Source organism: Dryobates pubescens, chromosome 2, assembly GCF_014839835.1.
Source record: "Dryobates pubescens isolate bDryPub1 chromosome 2, bDryPub1.pri, whole genome shotgun sequence".
Taxonomy (NCBI): Eukaryota; Metazoa; Chordata; class Aves; order Piciformes; family Picidae; genus Dryobates; species Dryobates pubescens.
This window is the reverse complement of record NC_071613.1, coordinates 8,633,907-8,660,215: the sequence shown is the minus strand read 5'-3', so window position 1 is coordinate 8,660,215 and position 26,309 is coordinate 8,633,907. Positions and strand designations below refer to the sequence as shown.

General features: G+C 44.4%; 1 protein-coding gene across 26 annotated transcripts in view; it reads right to left on the bottom strand.

Moving 5' to 3' along the window:
• NRXN1 (neurexin 1) overlaps positions 1-26,309 on the bottom strand; it is an 806,593-nt gene that overhangs the window by 544,046 nt on the left and 236,238 nt on the right. For 18 of the 26 annotated variants that reach the window (XM_054169692.1, XM_054169696.1, XM_054169804.1 and 15 more), the window contains 2 exons: positions 2,806-3,107; positions 329-352 (listed from right to left, as the gene is read on the bottom strand). In XM_054169692.1, coding sequence (XP_054025667.1) covers positions 329-352; positions 2,806-3,107 — 326 coding nt within the window. The remainder of the gene's footprint in view (positions 1-328; positions 353-2,805; positions 3,108-26,309) is intronic. The other 8 variants (XM_054169715.1, XM_054169762.1, XM_054169782.1 and 5 more) reach the window with 1 other exon arrangement.

The following is a 26,309-nucleotide window of genomic DNA, read 5'->3' as shown; positions in this document are numbered from 1 at the left end:
GCCTTATCCTTTTGTTAGTTAATCACAGCTTGATGCAAACGTAATGGTAACGATGCCCCTACATGTGAATTAAAAGAAAAACAATTGGACAGGAACAGGTTAAAAGAATAAAAGGAAAGGAAAAAAGAAATAGAGAAAAAGAAAGGAAAAAAAAAAAAGGAGGTCAACAACAGATGAAAGAAGGAGTTAAAAGTAAGCAGAAGAGTACCAACCGCAGTTCCTCTTTTGTTAATGATGTCTACAGTTAAAAGAAAGAAAGAAAACACACGGCAAACCCAAAATAAGAAACAATTAGAATGATATCTACCGAACAATGTAGTTTGTTTACCATAGCGTGTCCAATGCCTGAGTGCTTTGTGGAGAAGGGGGGAGAAAGGAAATTAAAAACTGTGAACAGAATAACGATTGTTACTTAAAAAATATGATGGTCACTATCATGTTAGTACATTTTTGTTGTTGTTTTGGTTTTTTTTTTTTGGTTTTGTATTATTATTTTTTTTTTGGTTCAGGTAACGGTTAGTAGAATGAAACATTCCATGAATGACATGTTAGTTATTAAGCATGTTAGTAACATAGAAGAAAGGGCAAAAAAATCTTACAAGGAGGAAGGGGGGGGGGGGTAAAAAAAAAAAAGCAGACTAACAAATACGCCTCCACAGAGGGCAACAGCAATAAAAAGTCATTTTGTCCTGCAAATACACTTCAGAACTCATCGGCTCTCCCCTAATACAGAAACAGACATACGGCAACGGTCCCTTCATCCTCCTGCCCCCTTAATGCATCTGACAGACATTCAGAATGGCTAAAGGGATCAAAATGCCTAAAGCTCATCAGCTGACCACTGCTTGCCCTGCACCCACAGCTCTTACCCCCAGCAAATTACTATCAATCGCACCCCCTCCTACTCATTTTTTATTTATAGATCTTTTTTTTTTTCTTTTTAATATCTCTTTTTTTTTTTTTTTTAAACAACTTTTGGTTATTTATTTTCATTTGGTTTGATGTTTGGTTGTTTTGTTTTGTTGTTTCAGTTTGGTTTATTTCGTTTTGGTTTCTTTGATCTGGTTCGGGTTTCTTTGGTTTGGTTTTTGTTGTTTTGGTTCTTTTTTTGTTTGTTTGTTTTTTTTGGTTTTTTTTTTTTTCTTTATTTATTTTTTTTTACTTTTTTTTTTTTGTCCCTTTTTTTTTTTTTTTTTTTTTTTTTTTTCACAGCACTCAAGGAATCCTCCTCGACTCCAAAACTTCTTACGGTCATATTGATGGACTTTAGGATCACAGTTTACTGCAATGAAACAAAGCAAAGATCCTGACACAGAGAATGAGTAGAATGGATTTCTGCAACTGCCTTCTGAACATGCACCTAATTTATATCTATAGAGGTAAGCTGCACTTTCCACCCTCCCCTCCCTCCTTCCCCCCCCCCTCCCCCCCCCCACATTTCATCATTAAATTAACAGGTTTGGTAGGTAACATGAGCAAAGGCAAATCTAGAAAGTGGGTCCCTTGCTGTCTCTTTCAAATAACTTTCCATCTCCTCATTACCAAGTAATTAGAAAGCAGAACACAGTTTCTACACTCCTGGCAAAAAGATATATTCTGGTAGAGATGCTGTTTGGCAACTTCAACACAAAGCCTGCTTAATTCAGGAGTAACCCAACCTACTATTTCACCTAAAGGGTTACTTTGGTTTGATGGTGAAAACAACTTTTGTTTATTTGTCCTAAACAAAATCTCACAGTGTATTTCTACACTCATCCAGCTCATCACTAAAAAAATATAATATAAAACAAACAGAGAAAAAGAAATTCCAAACTAGAAAAATAATAGCTAAACCACCTTCAGAAAAAAAAAAGAAAAGGGAAAGAAGAGATTAGATGGATTAGTTAGCAGCTCCACAAAGCAGAGCTGTTTTTAACTAGAGGGAAACGAAAGATATTCCAATCAAGCTGCAACTGCTTAGAGAAACAACAAAATACGTTAAGGATATTACTTAAGACAGACATTTAGGGCAGGAGGGGAGGAAAAAAAGATATATAGCACTTCCACAAGGTTACATGTTACTACCGTTAAAAGTACTTCAGAACATCAATATACATAACAGCTCCGTGCCACATACGTGCATATATTGTACACTGGGGTAGCACATACAGTATACACACATACATGGTATTCTCTGTACTCTCAGCCCTCCCACCCCCAACCTCAAACTGAACTGCTCACCTACTGCAACCCCCCTACCACATCACTAAAAGCAAGCATGCAAGATCCCTAAGCTTTTAGTTTGTTTATCGATTGATTTCTTTTACTGCTGTTTTAAAACGTGGCATGACATGCAAGATGCCTCCACACAGAGCATCCAAACTTGATCTGAGGGCAAATTTACTGATCCCTTTGCTTCTTTTTTCATATTTTTTTTTTAAAAGAGAAAAATAGAGAAAACATTTGTTTAAATTAAAGAGTTTCTATTCAGAGTCACTCCTGTCCTATGGAAAGTTACCAGCCTTGACTAAGGCAAGGCTGCAAGGGCAGACAGTTGTGCTTTAGAGAAACACCCGGGTACTACCTTGTGGTCTTTCAAACCTCTACCTGACGTCTCAGACAGCTGCTTGCCCTACTACTTTCTAGATATGCCCCTGCTCAAGTGTGGCAGGAATATCCCTCCTTGTGCAAATCAAAAGGAAAACAACAAAACAACCCACTACTCAAATGCCTGCTAAACATCCAATGTCACACTGTGCGATTCTCAGCTCATCAAGCATTTCCTCATAACAAAGCCACTCATTCTTGTATCCATTGTACTGTTACCTGACGCAGATTCCTGGTTACTTTCACATCATGCCAGGCATTGTCATTGAATTTCCCATTCACGGGTTCCACCAGCGCTTCAAAGGCCCCTGAGCCCAAATTAATGACCAAGGAGACCGCTCCATTCTTCAGTGCGAGGTTGACATAATCAGCCGATTTCCCCGTGTGAAGCATCAGTCCGTTCCTCTGAAGCGTTTTAAAGGACAGAGTTATTTCGTCGCTGCTGCTCTGGATGGGATTCTGAGATAGGTCATAGCAGAAGTATTCTGATCCCTTGAACGTTGCAATATATTCTTCTTTTCCTGGCAAACAAAAGGGGAGAAAGGCAAATAAGTCCCTCACACATCACTAAAAGCAACGTTCATTAATTCAGCAGCAGCACTGTAAGCACTGTGTCAAAAAGGAATTACTCATAAATTCATAAGATGGTTTGAGGTGGAAGGGACCTCAAAGATCTTCAAGTTCCAACCCCCCTGCCATGATCCACTAGACCAGCTTGCTTGAGGCATATTATTACAACCACAGCAAATTACTGCAGAGTTAAAGACTAGGTTAAAATTTCTGTGTGCATGATTTTTCATTTCCATAGATTCATAGAATGGGTTGGGTTGGAAGGGATCTTAGAGATCATCTAGTTCCAATGCCCATGCCATAGGCAGAAGCACTTCCCACTAGCCCAGGTTGCTCAAGGCTTCATCCAGCCTGGCCTTGAACACCTCCAGGGAGGGAGCATTCACAACCTCCCTGGGCAACCTGAAATTAAGAAGCAAACAACACACACTCACATCTTTTTATATTTGTATTATTAATCATATTAATTGAGTTACTCTGATCCGTAGATGAACACATTCATACAATGGTTTAGCTTAGAAGGGACCTCAAAGATCATCCAGTTCCAATCTCCCTGCCATGGGCAGGGACACCTCCCACTAGAGCAGATTGCTCAGGGCCTCATCCAACCTGGCCCTGAACACCTCAACACAAAAACAGTACGGAAAAGTTCATGGGTCAAGACGCAGACAGGGAGGTCCCTTACCTGTCACCACCATAAGTAAGAGAAACACCACTTGGGGAAAACTATTTTATTGCAATTAAAACAGTTTGGACTGATGGACAGAGCATAGAACCACATAATCATTCAAATCATTGCAAGAGAGCTCTGAGGTCAAGTCCACCATGCCTATTAAACTATGCCCCCAAGCCCCATGTCCATGCACTTCTTAACTCTGGGGCTGGTGACTCCACTGCCTCCCTGGACAACCTATTCCAGTGCCTGACCACTCTTTCACCAATAAAAAAATTCTCATGAGTCTCACTGATATGAAAAAACAAACCCATCTGACAGAGAAAAGGTCACAGGGCTCGATTGAGCAGCTACAGAGAAGTTTGCATACTCAACTAGGCAGTCATCTCATTTTGCAGCAGGTGCTGCCTGCTAAGAGCTACAACAGTGTTCCACAGGCATCTGACAACTGAAAACACATTTCTTAGGATACCAGAAGGAGGAAACCTTAAAACTATTGGTTTCAAAGACTGAAAGGAGATTAAGTTAGTAGAACCTCTTCACAGGAAGTATCTCAACAAAACAAAGCATTACCTTATCATTTTCAGTCTGAAACTGGAGCAGGGCAGATTTAGGTTGGACATCAAGAGGAAGTTCTGCATAACAACAGTGGTGAAGTACTGGAACAGGCTGCCCAGGGATACGGTTGAGACATTCAAGAACAGACTCCATGTGTCCCTGAGCAGCCTGCTCTAGTTGGAGGTGTCCCTGCTGAGTGCAGGGGGGGTGGACAAGATGACCTGGGAGAGTCCCTTCCAACCTGATATAGTCTGTGAATCTGTAGATTCACAAGCTTGAGGATGGCAGATTTAGACTGGAGATACAGTAATAATGTATTTCCAGCGAGGGCGGTGAGACACTGGAACAGGTTGCCCAGGGAGGCTGTGGATGCCCCCTTGGTTGATAGGTTGGACGCAATGATCTTGAAGGTCTCTTCCAACCTGGTCTGGTCTGGTCTATTCTATTCGATTCCATTCCTGGAGATGTTAAAGGCCAAGTTGGATGAGACCTTGAGCAACCTGGGCTAGTAGAAGTTGTCCCTGTCTATGGTGAGGGGGAGTTGGAACTAGGTGATCTTTAAAGTCTCTTCCAAACCAAACCATTCTATGAACCATCCACAGCTCTGCCATTGGGTGGTGTCAGTACAGATGAATAAAGACTTAGAAAAACCAGGGCCAGGCTGCAAGTCTTTGCTTGGTTTTGTCACTAGACAACAGAGACATTGCCAGCAGATAGACAGCAGGAGCTGCACACAGATCAAAATGTCCCATCAATTAGCCACAGGACAAAAAAGCAGCCATGAAGCAACACTGGTGAGCATCCCTATATCAACTCTCTAATGTGAAGCAGATGCACTATTGACCTCTTGCTAGCAAAGTACATATTCATAATGAGCAGATAGAAAAACCTGACTTGAAACAGTCACATGCTTTACATAAAATGCATTTTTAATCTGTTGCTACATTTCATACCACTACTTTCATTGACTGTAAAAGTGAATTTTTGAAGTATGATGTTGTTTGTTTGTTGGTTTTGCTTGATTTGACTTCTTTTTTTTCCAAGTTATGACTTAATGACACTTAAGAGAAGCCATTAAAAATGCATGGCAGTCATTCCAGCCAGTATAAGTGTTGCACTTCATTTAATGATTAAAATGTAATTACCTGCATAGAAAACCACAAGATAATATGAACACTATGAGCTGACTTGCACAGGCTGTTATTCTCAAGTCTGAGTACTGTAAATAACTTTCTATTACTGCAGTTACGATCCTAAACGTGCAGAAATCATAGCATCATTAACGTTGGAAAAGACCCCACAAAATGATGGAGTCCAACAATGACCCAGCTGCCATGACCACTAAACTATATCCTGAAGCATCACATCTGCAGCTTCTAAAACACCTCCAGGGATGGCGACTCTACCACCTCCCTGGGCAGCCTGTTCCAATCCCAGAACTCTCTTGCACCTAAGGAATGTTTCCTAAAATCCAACCTAAACCTCCCCTGGTGCAACCTGAGGCCACTTCCTCTTGTGCTATCACTGGTTACTTAGAAAGAGAGACCAACACCAGTCTCACTCCAGCTTCCTGTCAGGGAGCTGTAGAGAGCAATGAGGTCTTCTGTCATCTTCCTTTCCTCCATACTAAACAACCCCACTTCTCTCAGCTGCTCCTCACCAGCCCTGTTCTCCAGACCCTTCAACAGCATCATTGCCCTTCTCTGGTCATGCTCCAGCACCCCAATATCCTTCTTGGAGTGAAGGCCCCAAAACTTGAACCCAGGGCTCAAGGTGTAGCCTCACGGGTGCTGAGTCCCCTGCGCTGCCTGCATCCAACAGAGAAGGAAAGCCAGCACAGATTTAAGCAAACTGAAATGCCAACTAAAATGCCATCTGACAGCAAGAACTTAACAGCCCAAGAGATACAAAGTCACCTTGCAGGAGCAAAGAGAAACTTGGAATAGCTTTTTCAGCCCCTGTTTTATTTCACACAGTCATGAAATCAGCTGCCAATTACCAATATGAATTGGTGCAGCGTAAGCCTCTGATGCCTCCTCACCATCTCAGGTTAGAATTAAATGATGATCCTTGCTACTCATGATAAATGACTTGGAGTGAGCACTCTATCAGTGATAAATGACTCCATTGCACTAAACAGCAGTTGTAATTCAATTCTAAAATGGCTAGGACCATACAATTTTCTCATTAATTTTCTCTTCCTTTTGTTTTAATCACACAGAGAGTCTGCACTTCAAAAGCAAACTTGCAGTTGGGGGAGGGAGAGTAAAGAGTGCAGCAGTTTCTAGGAATGAAGCCATCTTAGGGTACATTAAACAGACTGCTAGAAGGTGAAAATAAGTGGACAATTTTTTTTTTTCCCTATGAGCAGTCACCACATTGAAAAGTAGATTAGAAAGCCTTGCAGTTTTTCCTCACAGTGATAACACCTTCCAAATTATAACTCCAAAGGCCAAAGTTTGACATGAGAATGTTGAAAGTGTTCTTGTTCAGTTAACACCCGACTGCAAAACGCCCAATGTAGAGAACACTGCTACAGCCACGGACTCACAGAGTCATTCATGTTGGAAAGGACCCTCAGGATCACCAAGTCCAACCCAGAACCCTGCTCTACAAGGGTCACCCCTAAACCACAGGCCCATACACCACATCCAAAGCACCTTTAATCACATCTAGGCTTAGTGACTCCACCACCTCCCTGGGCAGCACATTCCCATGCCTGACCACTCTTACTGGGAAAAAACTCTTCCAACTGCCCAATCTAAACCTCCCCTGGTGCAGCTTGAGGCCATTCCCTCTTGTTCTATCACTAATTACCTGTGAGAAGAGACCAGTACCAGCCTCTCCACAAGGACCTTTCAGGTAGTTGTACACAGCAATGAGGTCTCCCCTCTGCCTCCTCTTTTCCAAACTAAGCAGCCCCAGCTCCTTCAGTTGCTCTTTATCAGATATATTCCCCAGCTTCCTTGCCCTCCTCTGCCCTGGCTCCAGCACCTCCACATCTCTCCTATTTCAAGGTGCCCAAAACTGGACACAATACTTGGTGTGGCCTCCCCAGAACTGAGTACAAGGGGACAATCACCTCCCTGCTCCTGCTGGACACAGCATTTCTAAAACAGGCCAGAATGCCACTGGCTTTCTTGGCCACCTTGCTCCTTTAACTCAACACGTCTCAAGCCTTAAACCTCAGTGAGGGACTTGGGTTAGCTGTTGGGAGATCAGGCCAGCATTGTGTGGACAGCCAATGCAGGCTTCAGTTTCTCTGCCAGAGTAAAAGATATGCTGAACAACTGCCCAAGTGCTTATCCAGGCCTCAGAACAGCCACTGGAACCTCAACATTTTCCAAAGACAGATCATTAGACAAAAAACATTTACATCCTATCACTACAACCCCTATGAAAAGTCCCTCCTCAGGTTTCTTCTAGGCCCCTTTCAGCTACTGGAAGGTTCCTCTATGGTCTCCCCAGAGCCTTCTATTCTCCAGGCTGAGCAGCCCAACTCTCTCAGCCTGACCCCATTAGGTGAAGTTCTCCAGCCCTCTGATTACCTTCATGATTCTTCTCTGAACCCATGGTGGAGTCACCATCCCTAGAATTGTTTAAAAAAAGCCAGGATGAGGCACTTAGTGCCACAGTTTAGTTGATTAGATGGTGTTAGGTGACAGGTTGGACTTGATGATCTCAAAGGTCTTTTCCAACCTGGTTGATTCTGTGTCCCTTTTATGCAGGGGGTCCCAGAACTGGGTGCAGGACTCCAGGTGGGGTCTCACAAGAGCAGAGCAGAGAGGCTCTCATTACCACCTACTGATCTTTGTGGTCTTTTTTCAGACACCATAAGTCTTTGGAAGTGCTTGGTAAGGAGGTCTCCCTACTGAGGTTGCCAATGATCTTTTTATAGCAGCCTGCAGGAACACTGAAAAAGCAGAAGATTAGCAGAGTATAGAAATAATTGGACTCTAATGCTGTATTGACATTTTAGAGGAAAGATTTGCTGTCATGTCTGGGCCAAGTTATCTCCTGGTAAATTCCACTGCAGACAGCATATTTACACCACTGATACTTTATCCTATGATACTTGGTTCTTTATGCAATCACCATGCTTAAGGTGGTGAAAGATGTACAGTGTCAGATTATTTGACATATTTGCATCATTACATGCATCTAACTTAAAAGTTAAGGTCTCATTTCTCAAGTGATGGTAAAAGTAGGGAAAAAAGGGCACAGATCAGAGCGGTTCTGTCAGAAACGTTGACTCATCTTAGAAACATCTGATACTGATTTCACCTCTTAAAGAGACTGTCTAAAATAACTGCCTGAATTAGTTTAATAATTATCAGCACAGCACAGGAGCTTGGTAGGATCTTAGAATCCTAGAATGGCACAGGTTGGAAGAGACCTTAGAGATCATCTTCTCCAACCTCCCTGCCATGGGCAGGGACACCTCTTGACTAGCTCAGGTCACTCCAGGCCCCCTCCAACCCAGCCTTGAACATCTCCAGGGAGGGGGCAACCACCGCCCCTCTGGACAATCCATTCCAGAGTCTTGACACCCTCATAGTGCAAAATTTCTTCCTAAGATCCAATCTAAACCTGTTCTTCAGTTTAAATCCATTTCCCCTTGTCCTGTCTCTAGATACCCCGTCCCAGTTTGAGGCCAGGCAGATCCTCTCTTGCCTCCCACCGGGGCAGAAAAATGAGGCTTACACAAACGGATCGCACAAGTGATGGAAAAATGGAAAAGCAGTGAAGTGTTTTACAGCAGCTACAAGCATAGTGACAAACCCAAGGCATACAGAGTCCCTTACAGCATACCCAGAAGCCTCCCAGCATTTCCCTTCTCCCTACCTGAGGACCCTACCCAAACCCCCGAGGACTCTTTCTTCCCGCCTCCCCCACTGCTAGGCTGGCCACGTCTGAGACTGCCCTTCCCGCTTCTGCTCCGGGCATTAGGCCTGGCCAGGCCTGAGACACCTCGAAATACTCCCCCACCATTAGCAGATAGGGAAGCACCTCTCACAGGAGTAGGGAGAGTAGAAAGTGAGAGACTTTGCCAATAAATTTAGAGGGAGCAGGAGATGATGGGTATGAAATAAGCTGTTTCCTGTGTCCACCCACTGGGCTGGACACTCGTGACACCGGAGGTGTATCTTGTGTGGCTGCAGCAGGAGGCGCTTAGCCTAAACGGCCACACACCCTCAGGGAAAGTCCCTCTGCAGCCTTCCTGGAGGATCCCCTCAGCTAGTGGAAAATAGTTCTCAGGTCCCTCTGGAGTCTTCTCCAGGCTGAACACCCCCAGCTCCCTCAGCCTGTCCTCAGAGCAGAGGGATATGATAGGATTCTATGATAAAGGTCCAGCTCCTACCCAACAGGGAAAAAAGTGAAGCCTGTGTCACCAACAGCAGGAGCCAGAAGCTGGTGCCTCCTGTACAGCTTGAACACAACTGTTGGTTCCCCCCGCAAAAGCCCAAAGACCATGTGTAACAGGGCTGACTATTTGAACACAAAAACCTGTAGTACAGGAAAAATTCTATGCCAACTCTAGGTGTAATAAACCCCTTCCATCCCACCTCAGAAGAAAGAAGATTGATTTTTGCCTTCCCTATAGCACAATAACACTGAAAAATCGTTTCAAATCATCATTTGAACACAAGTGCTCTTACTAGCTGCCCTCAGTTTCCTTCTCCATGCATGCCTCATGACTCTCCCACTGCTCAGCTGTTCAGATGCAGAGCCCCAGAGGTCCACCTGGTCTTACATTTACTGCCTTAGGAAAATGCCATGGTGCAGAAGCCAGAGTGACAGCATCGCTGTACACTCAGAAAATGTTTGCACCAAGAGGTCCATAAAGCTAACAACTCAGCCTGCTTCTGCAACCAAGTGTTTTCTGTGGATTGCTGAATGCACCTCTGCTTTTCTGAAGTCTCTCCTCTCTTCTTAGCACCCTGAGCAAATGAGTAAAAGCCTTGAGGTACAATACTCCAGAGATCTGAATATGGGGACATATCATGAGACTTCCTGCTGGACTGCATCCAAAGCAGCGTGGCCAGCAGGTCAAGAAATGATTCTGCCACTCTGCTCTGGTGAGACCTCACCTGGAGTACAAGAGAGACATGGATCTGCAGGAGCGTGTCCAAAGGAGGCCCACAAAGATGATCAAAGGGATGGGGCACCTCTGCTATGAAGACAGGCTGAAAGAACTAGGGGTGTTCAGCCTTGATAAGGAAAGGCTTTAGGAAGACCTTAGAACAGCAATTCAACATCTGAAGGAGACCCACAGGAAGGCTGGGGAGGAACTGTTTAGATGAGGGACAACAGTTTGTAACTGGACCAGAGGAGACTTAGGTTGGACATCAGGAGGAAGTTCTGCACAATGACAGTGGTGAAATACTGGAACGGGTCGCCCAGGGATGAGGTTGAGGTCCTGTGCCTGGAGACATTCAAGATCAGACTCCATGTGGCCCTAGGCATCCTGATCTAGCTGGAGGTGTCCCTGCTGACTGCACTGGGGTTGGACAAGATGACCTTTGAGAGTCCCTTCCAACCCAATGCAATCTGTGAATTTGATGACAGTTCTGGATACTTTCAAGTTAATTAAGATTGAAGAGTTCTTCAAAAAACACACCAGCACTCCTCACTGAAACATCAGGTCAGTTATTACCTCCATGAAATAATTTAAACCCTTCTGAACTCTAGGGAAGAAAGAATTATTGCATCTGTCAAATCAAGAGCGCATCCTATAATTGTCATCTATAATCTTGCCTAAGGTTCCAACTCCCTACTGATTTGTTGAGAGTTTGGAATGCAATCCCTCCAGCATTCAGTTTGGGCATTAATAGGCAGCTGGTTTTAAAATAAATTAGGACCCCATCCCTCAGTACTACTGCTGAGGCCACATTTACCTCAGTACTCACATAAACCATGTGTGCAGTGGCAAAAGGTTCTAAAAATAAAGGTCTCTCCACCACTAAAACTTTTTTTATGATGGGCAAAAAATTGCCTTTAAAATTAATTAGCATTAAACAGGAGATTTGCAGACTAGCTGTCCACTCTTTCCTAATTCTTTTATGCTTGTTTTCCTTTGCATTGGAGTCCTAAAATGCAATTTAACTGCTGGATCATCTTATTATTTTATTATTCAAGGAGTATTTGTTTGTATGTTAGTCTGGGGCTATGGAGACAAGATGCACATTTAAATGCTTCCATCCTCTAAGTCAAAGCAAGAACCACAGAATCACATTAGAGCATTAGGGTTTGGAAGGGACCTCCAGAGATCAAGCCCAAGAGCAGGATCATCTCAGGCAGGTGGGTTTTGAAGGTCTCCAAAGGGGGGCAGCCTGTTCCAGTGCTCTGCCACCTGTACAACAAAAGTCTTTCCTCGTGTTGAGGTGGAACCTCCTGTGTTCCAGCTTGTACCCGTTGTTCCTTGTCCTGCCACTGGGCACCACTGAAGAGAGCCTGGCACCCACCCCTCATATATTGACAGACATTGATCAGATCCCCTCTCAGCCTTCTCTTCTCCAGACTAAACAGCCATAGGTCTATCAATCTTTCCTCACAGCACAGATGTTCAAGTCTGCCCAAGTCATCCCCACTAGACTCCCTCCATCAGGTCTCTCTCTTGAACTGGGGAGCCCAAAACTGGACACAGGACTGCAAGTGTGGTCTCAGCAGGGCAGAGGAGAGGGGTCAAAGAAACTCTCTAGCCCTGCTAGCCACACTTCTTGATGAGCCCCAGGATCCCATTGACCTTCATGACCACAAGGGCACATGGCTGTGTATCAATTTGCTAGCCACAAGACTGCAACTCTCTGCTGCCTTCAAGGAGAGCTCATCCACATTTGGAGTTCTCTATGTCCCTCCTCAAGTTATCTCTTTACTTCCCCACTGCAGAGTTAACAAGCAGCTTTTCCGTGTCTGCCATACAAGAAACAGACCAAGTGATGGCAGTATCTTCAGCATCTTCATATTGATCGTCTCCCCTCACCTTCTTGTTCAAGGCAATACTTCTCATGCTAACCAGAGGCATATTTACTTTAGAGTTGGTACTGTGTCATCTCTGGAACTTATTACCAGTAAGATTAAAAAAAAAAAAAACCACAGGTGGGCTTCAGTATTTTTTAAACTGATAAAATCAGTCTTTTGGGTCACCATTGAGGTGCTGAGACACTGGAACATGTTGTCCAGGGAGGTTGTGGATGCCCCCTCCCTTCACGTGGTTTGAGGCCAGGCTGGATGAGGCCTTGAGCAACCTGGACTAGTGGGAGGTGCCGCTGCCCCTAGCAGAGTGGTTGTAACAAGATGGTCTTTAAGATACCTTTGAACCCAAACCATTCTGTGACTCTATGATCTTCCACCCTTTAAGCCTGTGTGGTGGGTTGAAATTTCCCCCCTAACATTGACTTTGCCAGACCAGCTCAGCTGGAAGCAAGTGAAAGCTGCATTTCCAAGCAAACCACAATGGACTACAAGGAATAGGTACAAAATATATACAGTGTTTACAATATCATACAGCTATTTACAATTAACAAACAGCACAAGAACCCCCCCCACACTTGGTCAAAAGACTAGGGGAAGCTGCTAGCTTCTCCTTTCCTGCCTACCCAAACCCCCACGGATATAGAGGGGAAAGGAGCAGAGAAAGTTGCTGTTGGACTTAAGCAAAACAATGCAGCCAAGGTCAAGCAGAAGCAAGTCAGTATTCTCTCCAGAGCACCAAAGTGAGAAGAGAGGAGGCAAGGAGGAATTGTTTAGAATAATCTTTATTTTCCTTTTCACACCCCGTAGTGATTTGTTTACATTTTACTACTTTCCTGTTCAAGATCTGTGAAAAAATGTTAAAGGCATAGTGTAAAACTATCCCAGCCTGTTTGTGCAGCTCCCAGCAGAGCTGAAGAGCAGCCTGCACTGGCTCTGCAGGTAACAGAAACAGAGATCCTTCCTTCACTCATTGTGTTGTTTGTGTAGTGGTTTCTGTGCCAAGTGGATGTCTATCATAGTAAATGAGCCATTAACTGGCTGTATCCATTGCAGGTAAAAAAATCATCTCAGAAGAAAGAAAAGCTACTGGTAAAAATTCTACTGACATTCAGGAATTTAACCTGAATTTCCAAAGCAGATTCAAGAGGAGCTGGATATTGACCTATTTCTGGTGATGCATTAATCAGCATCTGAATATTTTCCCCAAGGACAAGGGAATTGTGAATGCTCTTTGGCTTTACATTAAATTATCCATCTAATGCCATCATTTTTTAAGTCTGGTATTCTCCTACCTGAAAGGAGGTTGGAGAAAGGTGGGAGTCAGCCTCTTTTCCCTAGTTCCAAGTGACTGGAAAGCAGAAAATTCACAGATTGGATTGAAAGGGACCCTCGAAGGTCATCTTATCCAGCCCCACTGCACTCAGCAGGGACATCTCCAACTAGATCAGGATGCCCAGGGACACAGCAAGGCTCATTTTGAATGTTTCCAGGGATGGGACCTCAGTTACATCCCTGGGTAGCCTGTTCCAGTATTTCACCACTCTCATTGTGCAGAACATCCTCCTGATGTCCAAACCACATCTGCCCTGCTCCAGTTTCAAACTATTGTCCCTTGTCCTATCACTACAAGCCCTTCTAAATACTCTCTCTCCAGCCTTCCCACAGGCTCTATCCAGATATTGAAGTGTAGCTCTAAGGTCTCCTGGAAGCTTTCTGTTCTCCAGGCTGAACAGCCCCAACTCTCTCAGCCTGCCTTTAAAAGAGATGTGCTGCAGCCCTCTGAGCATCTTCGGGGCCCCCCTCTGGATCTGCTCCAGCAGGTCCACGTCCCTCTTGTGCTGGTGACCCCATAGCAAATGGCCTGAAGTCGCTCCAAGGGAGTTTTAGGTTAGAAATTAGAAGAAACCTCTTCCTGGAAAGTTTCTCAAAGACTGGAATAGGCTTCTCATGGAGGTGCTTGACTCCCCATTTGTGGATGTGTTTCAGAGAGGCAGAGATGTGATGCTGGGGGACATGCTTTAGCATCAGCCTTGGTGGAGCTAGAGAATGACGACTGGATCCTAAAAGTCTATTCCAACCAAAAAGATTTCTGTTTGGAAAAAAGCAGAGAGTTTCATTCTTCAACACTTAATTTGTCCAAGTCCCACCTCCCTACACCTCCTGTGCTTGGCCATTCCTGTAGAGCATTTCAGATGTTTTTTTCCTGCAGACAATGAACTCTGAAATAAACCCAACCCCCAGCCTCTGCAGCGGGCAGGTGCAGGTTAATTCTACGTTCTGGCTCTTGCACACCTACAGCTTCCTCTTGCTAAATGAGCTGTAACTTGAGTAGTGACCCAGTTCTGCTGTATCTTTTATTGTTAGCACAAAACCAATTATGAACAGCTCCCAACAAGGCTAAAAAAACCTTTTCCACATTTTCCTTAAAACACTCTGCTCATTTCTGACACACTTAAATTCGATTCAGTCTCTGTAGACCTCCCAATGCCTTGAATATACACTGATGAATGCAGAAAGATTAAACATTTTCTTACTGTGACCTACAACAATGTGCTGAAACTTTAATTATTATGTTAATTCAAGCATTGGGCCCTGTGGATTTATTATATCCCAGAAGTTAATACAAGCTGCTCTGAAGTGAGATCTGGGCATTAGCTGCATCTGAGTAATTTGTCTACAAATATTCAGGCAGAGTAACCAACAGCTATGCACTAAATGATAGATTCTTAATATTTAATCCTAATTTTGGAGCTTCCCCCTCCCAAAAATAAATGGGTAATTCCTCAGAGAAATACTGAAAATAGAGTTGCTTCCATCTTGGTCAAACATTACCGCCCCAAATTCCAGCCTTTTGAAGCAAGACTGCTATTAATTACACAAAGAACTTCATTACACTTGTCAGGACTGCCTATTTTATCTAGAGAGAACAGGGAATGACTTCTGGATTATTCTATTCTATTGGAAGGGTTCTTAGAGATCATCTACTCCAGACTCCCTGCCATGGGCAGGGACATCTCTCAACTAGAGTCAGCTGCTCAAGGTGTCATCTAATCTGGCCCCAAACACCCCCAGGCAGGAGGCATCCACAACCTCCCTGGGCAGCCTATTCCAGAGTCTCACCACCCTCACAATGAGGAACTTCTTCCTAAACACCAGCCTAACCCTGCTCTCCCTTCCCCTTCAATCCATTCCCTCTTGTCCTGTCTCCAGACACCCTCAGGAAAAGTCCCTCTGCAGCCTTCCTGTAGGATCCCTTCAGGTCCTGGAAAGCAGCTGTAAGGCTGATGGAGTTGGGATTGTTCAGTCTGGAGAAGACTTTGGGGGGGTGGCTATCTTCACATTAGAGGTGCTCCAGCCCTTAAATCACCTACGGGGCCCTCTTCTAGACTCTCTCCAACAGCTCTGTCCCCTTCTTATGCTGGGGACACCAGAACTGGACGCAACATTCAAGGTGGGGTCTTGGCACAGCAGAGTTAAGGAGGAGAATCACCTCCCTTGACCATTATAAAGATGACATTTGGGGGGAAAAGAGTAAATAAAACCACCCATTTTGGACCAGACTGGGGACTGTTCCCACTAAACTAGGAAGAATAAGAATATTCAACCCTGAAAATAGGGTATTTGGAATAAAGACAGCTTACTATTGAAGAGAAGACATTTCTCAAGCCTTGATGTTTTAAAGGACCAGCACTGGAAAAAAATATCAACCACTGCAGTTTCCTAAAGGACAGTACAAGTGTTTCTGACCAGTTACCTCTCACTGCCAATTACTAGCCCCAGTTTTGCATCACAGAATCACAGAGTCAACCAGGTTGGAAAAGACCTCAGAGATCATCCAGTCCAACCTATTACCTAATACCTTCTGACAACTAAACCATGGCTCACAGTGCCACATCCAATCCTTTTTTGAACACCTCCAGGGAGAGTGACTCCACCACCTCCCTGGGCAGCACATTTCAATGGTCAATTACTCTTTCTGGGAGGAACTTTCTCCTCACCTTGAGCCTAAATCACCGATCTAGGAAAAAAACAACAAAGCCTACTTTTTATAACTCTCCCCAGACTCAACCAATACTTTCCTTATTTTTCCCCACAGTGACATGATTGACTCAAATGAAACTCAAATTTTAGATACTTTAGAAGAGGGAGGAAAATGAAGGTGAAAGACCTTAATGGGGTGAACTTGTCAAACACCGGTAAAAGCAGCAGAACTTTGCTGAGTACACAAGGCATTCCATAACATAGCTTATTTAGTCTTATTTTTTCCCCTTGATTTGCTACATCAGAGTGTTTTCTATTAAAGGATCACAAAAGCACCTGTGTTGTATGTAATTAGGAGCAATGTGACTTTCATCAAGGGAAAATATTTTATATATGTATGTATATAAAAATAAAGGCAAAGCAGGAATTAATGCAAGCTTTGTACTGCCAAATGAGCCAGAGATTTTTGTCCTCTGCAGGTTTTTGATTACCCACTTTAATTGCTTACTATCATATTGCCTTGATAACCATCACAAAGACAATCCCATAATTACCAGATAGAAATCTTGATGTTATGAAGAGAGGGGGGAAAAAAACCACCAACCCAAAAAACAACCAACCCAAAACATTACAAAGGAATACTTTAATCAATATTTTCCTCAAGCTGGTGCAGATAAATTAGGTTAAAAGTTTCCAAGCAGAGAGAAATCTTAAAGGCTATGAAGAATAGGCTCGAGTGGATGTTTGTATCATTTCTAAGCAATGTGGAGAGAAAAATATTTGTTCAGTGCATTGTTTTCAGCATCTTCCACAATGAAGACCCCAAAGGATTCTTACACATTTCTGCCCAAGTCTTATTCTTCATCTGTCCAGGATAGAGGCAGCATAACCCTCTCATGAAAACAAAAGGCTTCTTAAGGCACAGCTCTGAAACAAACCTGGTTTATGGTTTTTATTTCTTTCTCTTAAATTCCTCAAAATCTGAACTGAATCACCCTACAAGGACAATGTTTGTAATGATGGTAATAATCAGAGCATCTCCCTTATGGGGACAGGCTGAGAGAGTTGGGGCTGCTCAACCTGGAAAAAAAAAAGGCAGCTCTAGGAAGATCTTAGAGCAGCCTTCCAGTACGTGAAAGTGGCCTAAAGAAACCTGGGCAGGGACTTCTGGCAAGGTCTTGTAGTGATAGGACTGAAGATAATGAAAAAATTCTTTCCAGTGAGGGTGGTGAGACACCAGAACAGGCTGCCCAGGGAGGTTGTGGATGCCCCCTCCCTGGAGGTGTTCAAGGCCAGACTAGATGACGTCTTGATCAACACAGGCCAGTGGGAGGAGTCCCTGCCCATGCCAAGGGGTTGGCATTCGCTGATCTTCAAGGTCCCTTCCAATTCGAACTATTCTATGAATCTATGAATTTGCAGGACTTTTACAGCCTACTATATGCATGCAATTACATTAATATAAATATACACACAAATATAAATACATATATTTTATATATATATACACATACAGTTTATAACCAGGGAAGAGTTTCTTAATGTATTTTAATTGAATCAGTTGTTCCCCTCCCATTTTAGTGTTGGGCTTTTTTGTTTTGGTTTGGTTTTTTTATATCCAATTAAAGGAAATCCAAAGCATTTTAAAATGTCTTTTTAAGAAGATACAAGCCCATGTAGTATAACTTGCTTCCAAACCTGTAACTGCTTGTAATTCTTGCTCAAAAAACAAACACTTTTTGTTTTTCTAGATAGTGTGGGGGGGAATAGAATGGATGCTTTTGAACTCTTTTTATCTGTGGAAAAGTTACCATGGTAACTGAAAGAAAAGGCACTAAGGACTTGCTCCCAAAGGCCTTCACAATGTATGAAAGGTACAGTCAGTGAAAGGTATTGAAAATTATTTCATTGGTATTTTAAATCCACAGGACCAGGAAAATCAGTATTGGTTATTATAAACAAGTGTTAAGTAAGAGTGTATGTCTGGATTGTTTCTGCAGTACTGTGGCTCCACAGAGAGGCTCATTAAAGGCCAATTATTCCAAGTTACATCAGACTCACACAGTGGTAGGGGTTGGAAGGGACCTCTAGAGATTGAGTGCAGGCCCCCTGCCAGAGCAAGATCACCTGGGGCAGGTCACACAGGAACACATCCAGATGGGTTTTGAAAGTCTCCACAGAAGGAGACTGCACAGCCTCTCTGGGCAGCCTGCTCCAGGGCTTTACCACCCTCAAACAGAACACTTCTTTCCTTGTGTTTATATTGGAACCTCCCGTATTCCAGGTTGCGTCCATTGCCCCTTGCCCTGTCGCCAGGCGCCCCTGGGAAGAGTCTGGCTCCATCCTCCTGACACTCACCCTTCAGCTATTGATCATCATGAACAAGATCCCCTCCCAGTCTCCTCCAGGAAGAACAGCCCCACCTCTCTCAACCTCTCCTCATAAGGTCAACATTCCAGTCTCCCCCCTGCCCAGCATCTTAGAGATTCTCCACTAGACTCCCTCCAGTAGCTCCTTGTCCTTCTTGAAATGGTGAGCCCAGAACTCCACAGAGCATTCCAGATGAGGGCTCACCAGGGCCCCCAAGAAATTCCTCATGAGACCTCACCTCCTGTAAACAGAGCAGAACACGGGAAAAAGTGTTTCCCTATGTATCTTGTTATACTAAATCTCTCCAATATGGAGTTCAGGATTGCATTGGCATGAAAAAGATAACTTAGGCAGAGTATTCACTACATCTGAAATGAGGCAACTCAGCTGATTTCCTGCCCTTGATTCCAAAACATTAATGCATCAAGTTAGCAAAAAACACCCAAACAAGACAAACATGGTGTTAATTATGTGAGAAAATACAGCCCTTGCATGCATCCCAGGGTGCAAATAATTAGTCACCTTTACTTCCAAACCATCATACAACCACTTAATCACATTGAGCCACAGAATGGTTTAGGTTGGAAAGGATCTTAAAGATCACCCAGTTCCAACCCCCCTGCCACGGGCAGCAACACCTTTCACTAGCCCGGGTTGCTCAAGGTCTTATCCAACTCGGCCTTGAACACCTCTAGGAACAGAGCATCCACAATCTCCCTGGGAAACCAGTTCCAGTGTCTCACCACCCTCACTGCAAATAATTTCCTCTTCATCTCCAGTCTGAATGTGCCCTTTCCCAGTTTATAGCCATTCTCCCTTGTCCTGTCACCACAAGCCCTTGTAAAAAGCCTACATTGCTTCCACATCAGTCAATATTTACACTACTCAAGATGTTGAAGGAGCTCATCGAACAGTAACTCCTGTAGCTAGCACTTCCTCTCCAAGAGCAATGGAAAAGAACATGCCCACTAGTACCAGGGATGGAGGAATGCCCTTTAAAGACTACATTTGCCAGAGAGCAGGTTAATAGTGAACACACAGACGCTGATTTCATTCTATGTTCATGTGCAGGATGACTGCCATCAGCAGGAGCTGGCAAAGCAGGTTCAGCTATCAGCCTTCACATGCAAGTCCTGAGCAAGGAAATACGTTTTTAGCTTTGTGAGAAATGCTGTTGCTGGTGAAATGCAGGCATGCCACAGCACAAAGCACTGCAGAGGCTCAGAGCTTCTCTTGCACAGGACCTGCAGATGACTCTCCACACCCCACTCATGTTGGTCTCAGTGGTTTATGGTTCTAAGAAAAACAAAACCCCCTAAGCCCCAAACCACCACCACCACCACACAACCAACCCAACAAAAAACAAGAAGGAAGGAAAGACACCTGAAAGAAAAACTACAAGAAACAAAAATACCCCACAGCATAAAACCAGGGGCTCAAGGTCAGCTGTTTGGATATGAGCTTAATACTTCTCAGTCAGTGAACTGAAGTGACTGGATCAGAGGAAGAGGAAAAAAAAAAGAAAAAAAAAAAGGAAAACTTCACTCAGTGCAAAAAAATACTGTGCAAAACCCCCCAAAAACAAACAAAAACCCCAAATGAATCATCCTAGCAGTAAGAAATACATTTCCCATCATATATTCACAGAGAACTGACAGTGCAATATATATATATTTCTCTCAACAGTATCATCTTGAAGACATAAATAAATGTAGTTCCATCCTATGAAGAGCACTAAAGCATCAGCACATTTCTCTACTACCTATAACCCAGTTCAGATAGGTCTCCTGGAGAGCATTGTTCCCCTGCACTTCTCAAAGGCAGAGCCCCAAGCTTTAGTTGGCATTCTTGGAGCTAGGAATGGCATTTTTCACAAGGGGTTCTGAAATTCAGCATCCTTGACACTCTGTTAAGTTCTCAGCTATTCCTTACAGCTCCTACATGGTATTATTTTATTCTGTTCAGGGCAGCAGTGAAGCAATTTAATTTGTAGAGAGGTGATCCTGCCCCTCTATTCTGCTCTTGTGAGGTCTAGCTGGGACCACCGTGTCCTGTTCTAGTGTCCCCAGCATAAGAGGAACATGGAACTGATGGAGAGCATCCAGAGGAGAGCATGAAGATGATAGAATCAATAAGGTTGGAAAAGACCTCAGAGATCATCAAGTCCAACCTATCAGCCAGCAACTCATGACTAACTAACCCATGGCTCCAAGTGCCACATCCAATCCTGTTTTGAACACCTCCAGGGACAGTGACTCCACCACCTCCCTAGGCAGCCTATTTCAATGGCAAATCTCTCTTTCTGTGAAGAGCTTTCTCCTCACCTCCAGCCAAAACTTCCCCTGGCACAGCTTGAGACTGTGTCCTCTTGTTCTGTTGCTGGTTGCATAAGAGAAGAGACCAACCCCCACCTGGCTACAACCTCCCTTCAGGTAGTTGTAGAGAGCAACAAGGTCTCCCTTGAGCCTCCTCTTCTCCAGGCTAAGACAATCAGCCAACTGTAGAACCTCCCCTGTAGGAACAGGGTGAGAGAGTTGGGGTGGTTCAGCCTGGAGAGAAAGCTCCAAGGAGATCACAAAGCAGCCTTCCAATACCTGAAGGGGGACTGCAGGAAAGCTGAAGAGGAACTTCACGGTATCACAGTACATTAGAGGGTAGAAGGGACCTCCAGAGATCATCAGGTCCAACCCCCCCTACCAAAGCAGGATCACTGAGGGGAGTCTGCACAGGAAAGCATCCAGGTGGATTTTGAAAGTCTCCAGAGAGGGAGACTCCACAACCCCTCTGGGCAGCCTTCTCCCTTGCTCTATCATCCTTACTGCAAAGAAATTTCTCCCCATGTTGAATTAAAAATTTATGTTCAAGCTTGAACCCATTTTCATAAGAGTTTGGAGTGACAGGACAAGAGAGAATGACTGAAGCTTAAGGAGAACAGATTTAGAGTGGAGATTAGGAAGAAATTCTTTCCCATGAGGGTGGTGAGACACTGGAACAGGTTGCTCAGGGAGGTGGTGAATGTCTCCTCCCTGGAGATATTCAGCTCCAGGTTGGATGAGACTTTGAGCAACCTGATGGGAGGTGTCCCTGCCCATGGCAGCAGGGTTGGACCTGGATGATCTTTGAAGTCCCTTCCAACCTAAACCATTCTACAACTCTGACAACATGATGGAATTTGATTTGACACTCAAGTTTACTCAGAGATTGAACTGGTCTTTTCACTAGCAAGGAAGGCATCAACAGGTTTCCTCAGTCCTCCCCTACACATTTGCAGTCCTCTTTCACTCTACTAGCTACATATATAGTTCTCATTCATTTTCCTACAGCCTCACCACAGGATGTCAAAGCCTGCAAAGTCATTCAGGAAATGTCAATTACAAACAAGTAACTGGCTCAGAGAACAAAATCCCACACTGGCACACTTGTCACTCAATCCTTTAAATAAACAAGATGCAGGCAGGCTGCTCTGCTATATCCTCTCACTCAATGCACTTCACAGCCAGGTCTTGCCAGCCTACACTGATATTAGGATAGATCCTTCAGCACTCTGCTAAGGGTTTTAAGGTTTTTTCCTAAAAGGCACCTAGGACGTTGTCATAAAGCCCTGCACTAGAGATGTGCAATGGTGAAAAGGTGATCCTTTTTGCCTAGAGTTTTATGGACTCCTACAGACTTTTGGTCCTAGTTTCAAAGGTTCATAGAATGGGTTGGGTTGGAATGGACCTTGAAGATCATCTAGTTCCAACACCCCTGCTATGGGCACGGACACCTTCCACCAGCCCAGGTTGCTCAAGGCCTCATCCAACCTAGCCTTGAACACCCCCAGGGAGGAGGCATCCACAACCTCCTGGGACCATCTGTTCCAGTGTCTCACCACCCTCACGGGAAAACTTCCTCCTAATCTCTAGTCTAAATCTGCCCTGCACAAGCTTCAAATGCCAATTTCAGCTACAGAATCCTTCACTAGTTGCATTCCCCCCTCACCCCCCCTTTAATTGACTTAAACCCAAACATGATGATGGTTTATATAAGAGTTGCTAGAAGTTCTCAAAGGGAAGGCAGTTGTCAAAGAACACCCTGAAGTTCTCAAAATGATTGAAGTTCTCAGAAGATGCTTCTTTGCTTTTGTGGTCATGCTCAGCCTCTCCTACAAACTCTGCCTGCTCTGTATCTGCAGCAGCTTGGGCACATCTATTTTTATTGCTAATATTTAAAGAATTTCAGCTTAGGAATATGTAACAAATTTTGGCTACTCTTGCCAGCAGCTAAACGTTTAGTGAGCAAGCACCAGTTCAGCTGGGAAGATAAACTGCCACAAGGATGATCAGAGGGCTGAAGCACCCCTCCTATGGAGACAGAGAGAGAGTTAGGACTGTTCAGTCTGCAGCAGAGAAGACTCTGAGGAGACCTAATTGTGGCTTTCCAATATCTGGAGGGGGCTACAAGAAAGCTAGGGAGGGACTTTTTAGGGTGTCAGGGAATGGTAAGACTGGGGGGAACAGAGCAAAACTAGAAATAAGTACATTCATATTAGATGTTAGGAAGAAGTTCTTCCCCATGAGGGTGGTGAGAGACTGGCACAGGTCGCCCAGGGAGGTGGTGGAAGCCTCATCCCTGGAGGTTTTTAAGGCCAGGCTGGATATGGCTGCGAGCAACCTGCTGTCGTGTGAGGTGTCCCTGCCCATAGCAGGGAGGTTGGAACTGGATGATCCCTGTGGTCCCTTCCAACCCTGACAATTCTATGTCTGCATTAAATCCAGGCCTGCACAAAGCAAGGCCACCAAGCAAGGTTCATGGCAGTCACGTCCAGTCTGCAGTGACACACCAGATAACACCTCACTGAAGCAAGACGCTTGATCACACTTCTGAATTCTGCAGCTTGTCAGCCAGTGGCCCCTGTGTCACACTAAGTATGTGAACATCTGGATTTATCTTCTCAGTGAGCAGAGAGATGTGAAATGCTAACTACAAGGACATTCTGGTCAGAGGAGAGTTGTGGCACAATCCTGCACCTGCAAAATGGTATATAACAGTGTTTGGAACCATTGAATCATTTTAGCTGGAAGAGACAGACCTTTGGGATCATCAAGTCCAACCATTCTCTAACTCTGCCAGCACTGGGGCTAAACCATGGCCCTCAGCATCATATCTGTGCCTCTTTCAAACAGCTCCAGGGATGGGGCTTCAACCACCTTCCTGAGGAGCCTCTTCCAGTCTTTGAGAAGCATTTAAGTCAAGAATTTGCTTCTAATATCAATCCAAATCTTCCCTGCTGTAATTTGAGGCCATTTATCATATCACTTGTACTACAGAGAAGAGACCAACTCCCCACCTCCCTCCAACCTCCTTTCAGGGAGCTATGGAGAGCAATGAAGTCTCCCCTCAGCCGCCTCTTCTCCAGGCTAAACATCCCCAGTTCCCTCAGCTGCTCCTCACCAACCCTTTTCTCCAGACCCTTCCCCAGCTTTGTTGCCCTGCTCTGGACATGCTGCAGCACCTTGCTGCCTTCCTTGGAATAAGGAGCCCTCAACTGCACCCAGTACTCCATGTGTGACCTCACCAATACTGACTACAGAGGGACAATCACTTCCATGGTCCTGCTGGTCCCACTGTCACTGATCCAGGCCAGGGTGCTGCTGGCCTTCTCAGCTACCTGTGCACCTGCTGGCTCATGATCAGCCTGCTGTCAATCAAATGCAAAGCAGATTTACCCACTCTAGTCCCTAGAAGAAAACTACTCTCCCATTCAAGAACTGTGTTGATTTACCTAACATATGAAGGTAGATTGTGGTAACTTAGCAATTCTGCCACAGTTCACCTCTGCAGATTCCAGTATTTCTTTTTACATGACTTCATATTTGGTTATTATTGGAGCAGATGGGAACATGCTGAGGGAGCTGCTACGTGCCACAGTAAATCTTGTGGTCCTGCTTCTTAATAATCCAGGCTGGGGACCCATCTGGACCTCCTGGAGCAACACATCACACTGCACATCTCCTCCGGATGTTGTGTGATAGAACAGGAGATGGTAGATGCCTAGTCCTCACCCAGCAGGGAGGTAAGATGGGACTGAATCACCCATCTAGACACAGTTGCTGGGCTGAGAAAGCTGGGGTTGTTCAGCCTGGAGAAGAGAAGGCTTCCAGGGGGTACCTAGAACTGAAGGGGTCCTCCAGGAAGGCTGCAGAGGGACTTTTCATGAGGGTGTCTAAAGACAGGACAAGGGGGAATGGTTTGAAGCTGAGGGAGAGTAGGATTAGACTGCTCTTCAGTATGAAGGTGGTGAGACTCTGAAATAAGTCAGCCAGGGAGGTTGTATGCTTCCTGCCTGGGGGTGTGCAAGGCCAGGCTGGATGATGCCTTGAGCGGCAGAGTCTAGTTGAGAGGTGTCCCTGCCCATGGCAGGAGAGTTTGAGTGAACGATCTCTGAGATCCCTTCCAACCTAAACCAGACTAGGATTCTGTGAAAGATTTCCAGACCTCAGAGTTTACACACCAATCCCACAAGTGATCTGTACAGTATCAGTCACATGGAAAGACTAGTTCCCTTTTCCCTTGCTTGTTTTGTTGGGCTGTTGATGATCTCCCCTCAATATCCTGAGATATCCTATATGTACCAAATGCAGTTAAGAACTGAATTCAGACCTGGTAATTTATTCTCAGCACTTCTCATTTCACTTAGATTGGGAAATGACAAGCTGTTGGTCCAATTTTTGTCAACATGTTTTTAATTACTTCTGAATTTATGACAATTAAAGCTCACAGTTGCTTTTAAAATGAAGTTACTGCATTTGCCTTAATTCGTTTTCATTGCTCAGCAATGTGTGCATTTTAATTCACCATGGAAATAGTCCATCCTCTGTTTCCTTCAGGGAAGCCACTACCATCAGTGCTATCATATATATTTTTTTTCCCTCCCCTTGTGAAACTTATTGACTAGAAAATAGACTGAAAACAAGTCTTGGGAATGCTGGCCAAGCTCCACATTTGACTGGCTCCATCTGTGTCTCAGCTGATTCAAAGACCCCAACACATTCCAAATCTTTTGAGGAAGAACAAGAAAAGGAAAAAAAGAAGGGGGGAAAAAAAGCCAAACGAATATTGCACCATAAGACTGATTTTTGTATTACTTGTGTCTGCAGCTGTGGTTTTGATTTTAGGCAAATCACATCTAGCATTGTTGCATTATCACAAAAGGGTACAATTGTAATTCATAGACTCATAGAATGGGTTGGGTTGGAAGAGACCTTCAGGATCATCTAGTTCCAACCCCGCTTTCCCATGGGCAGGGACATCTCCCATTAGCCCAGGTTGCTGAAGGCCTCATCTAACCCAGCCTGGAAACACCTCCAGGGAGAGGACATCCATAATGTCCCTGGGCAACCTGTTCTAGTGTCTCACCACCCTCACTGGAAAGCATTTCTTCCTTATCTCCAGTCCTAAATCTGCCCTCCTCAAGATGTATTCCATTCCTTCTCATTCCATCCCTAGAAGCCCTTGTCATAAGGCCCTCCCCAGCTTTCTTCAGGCCATTTCCATGTACTGGAAGGCTGCTATCTGGTCCCCCCACACAGCCTTTATAAATACAGTTAAAGGA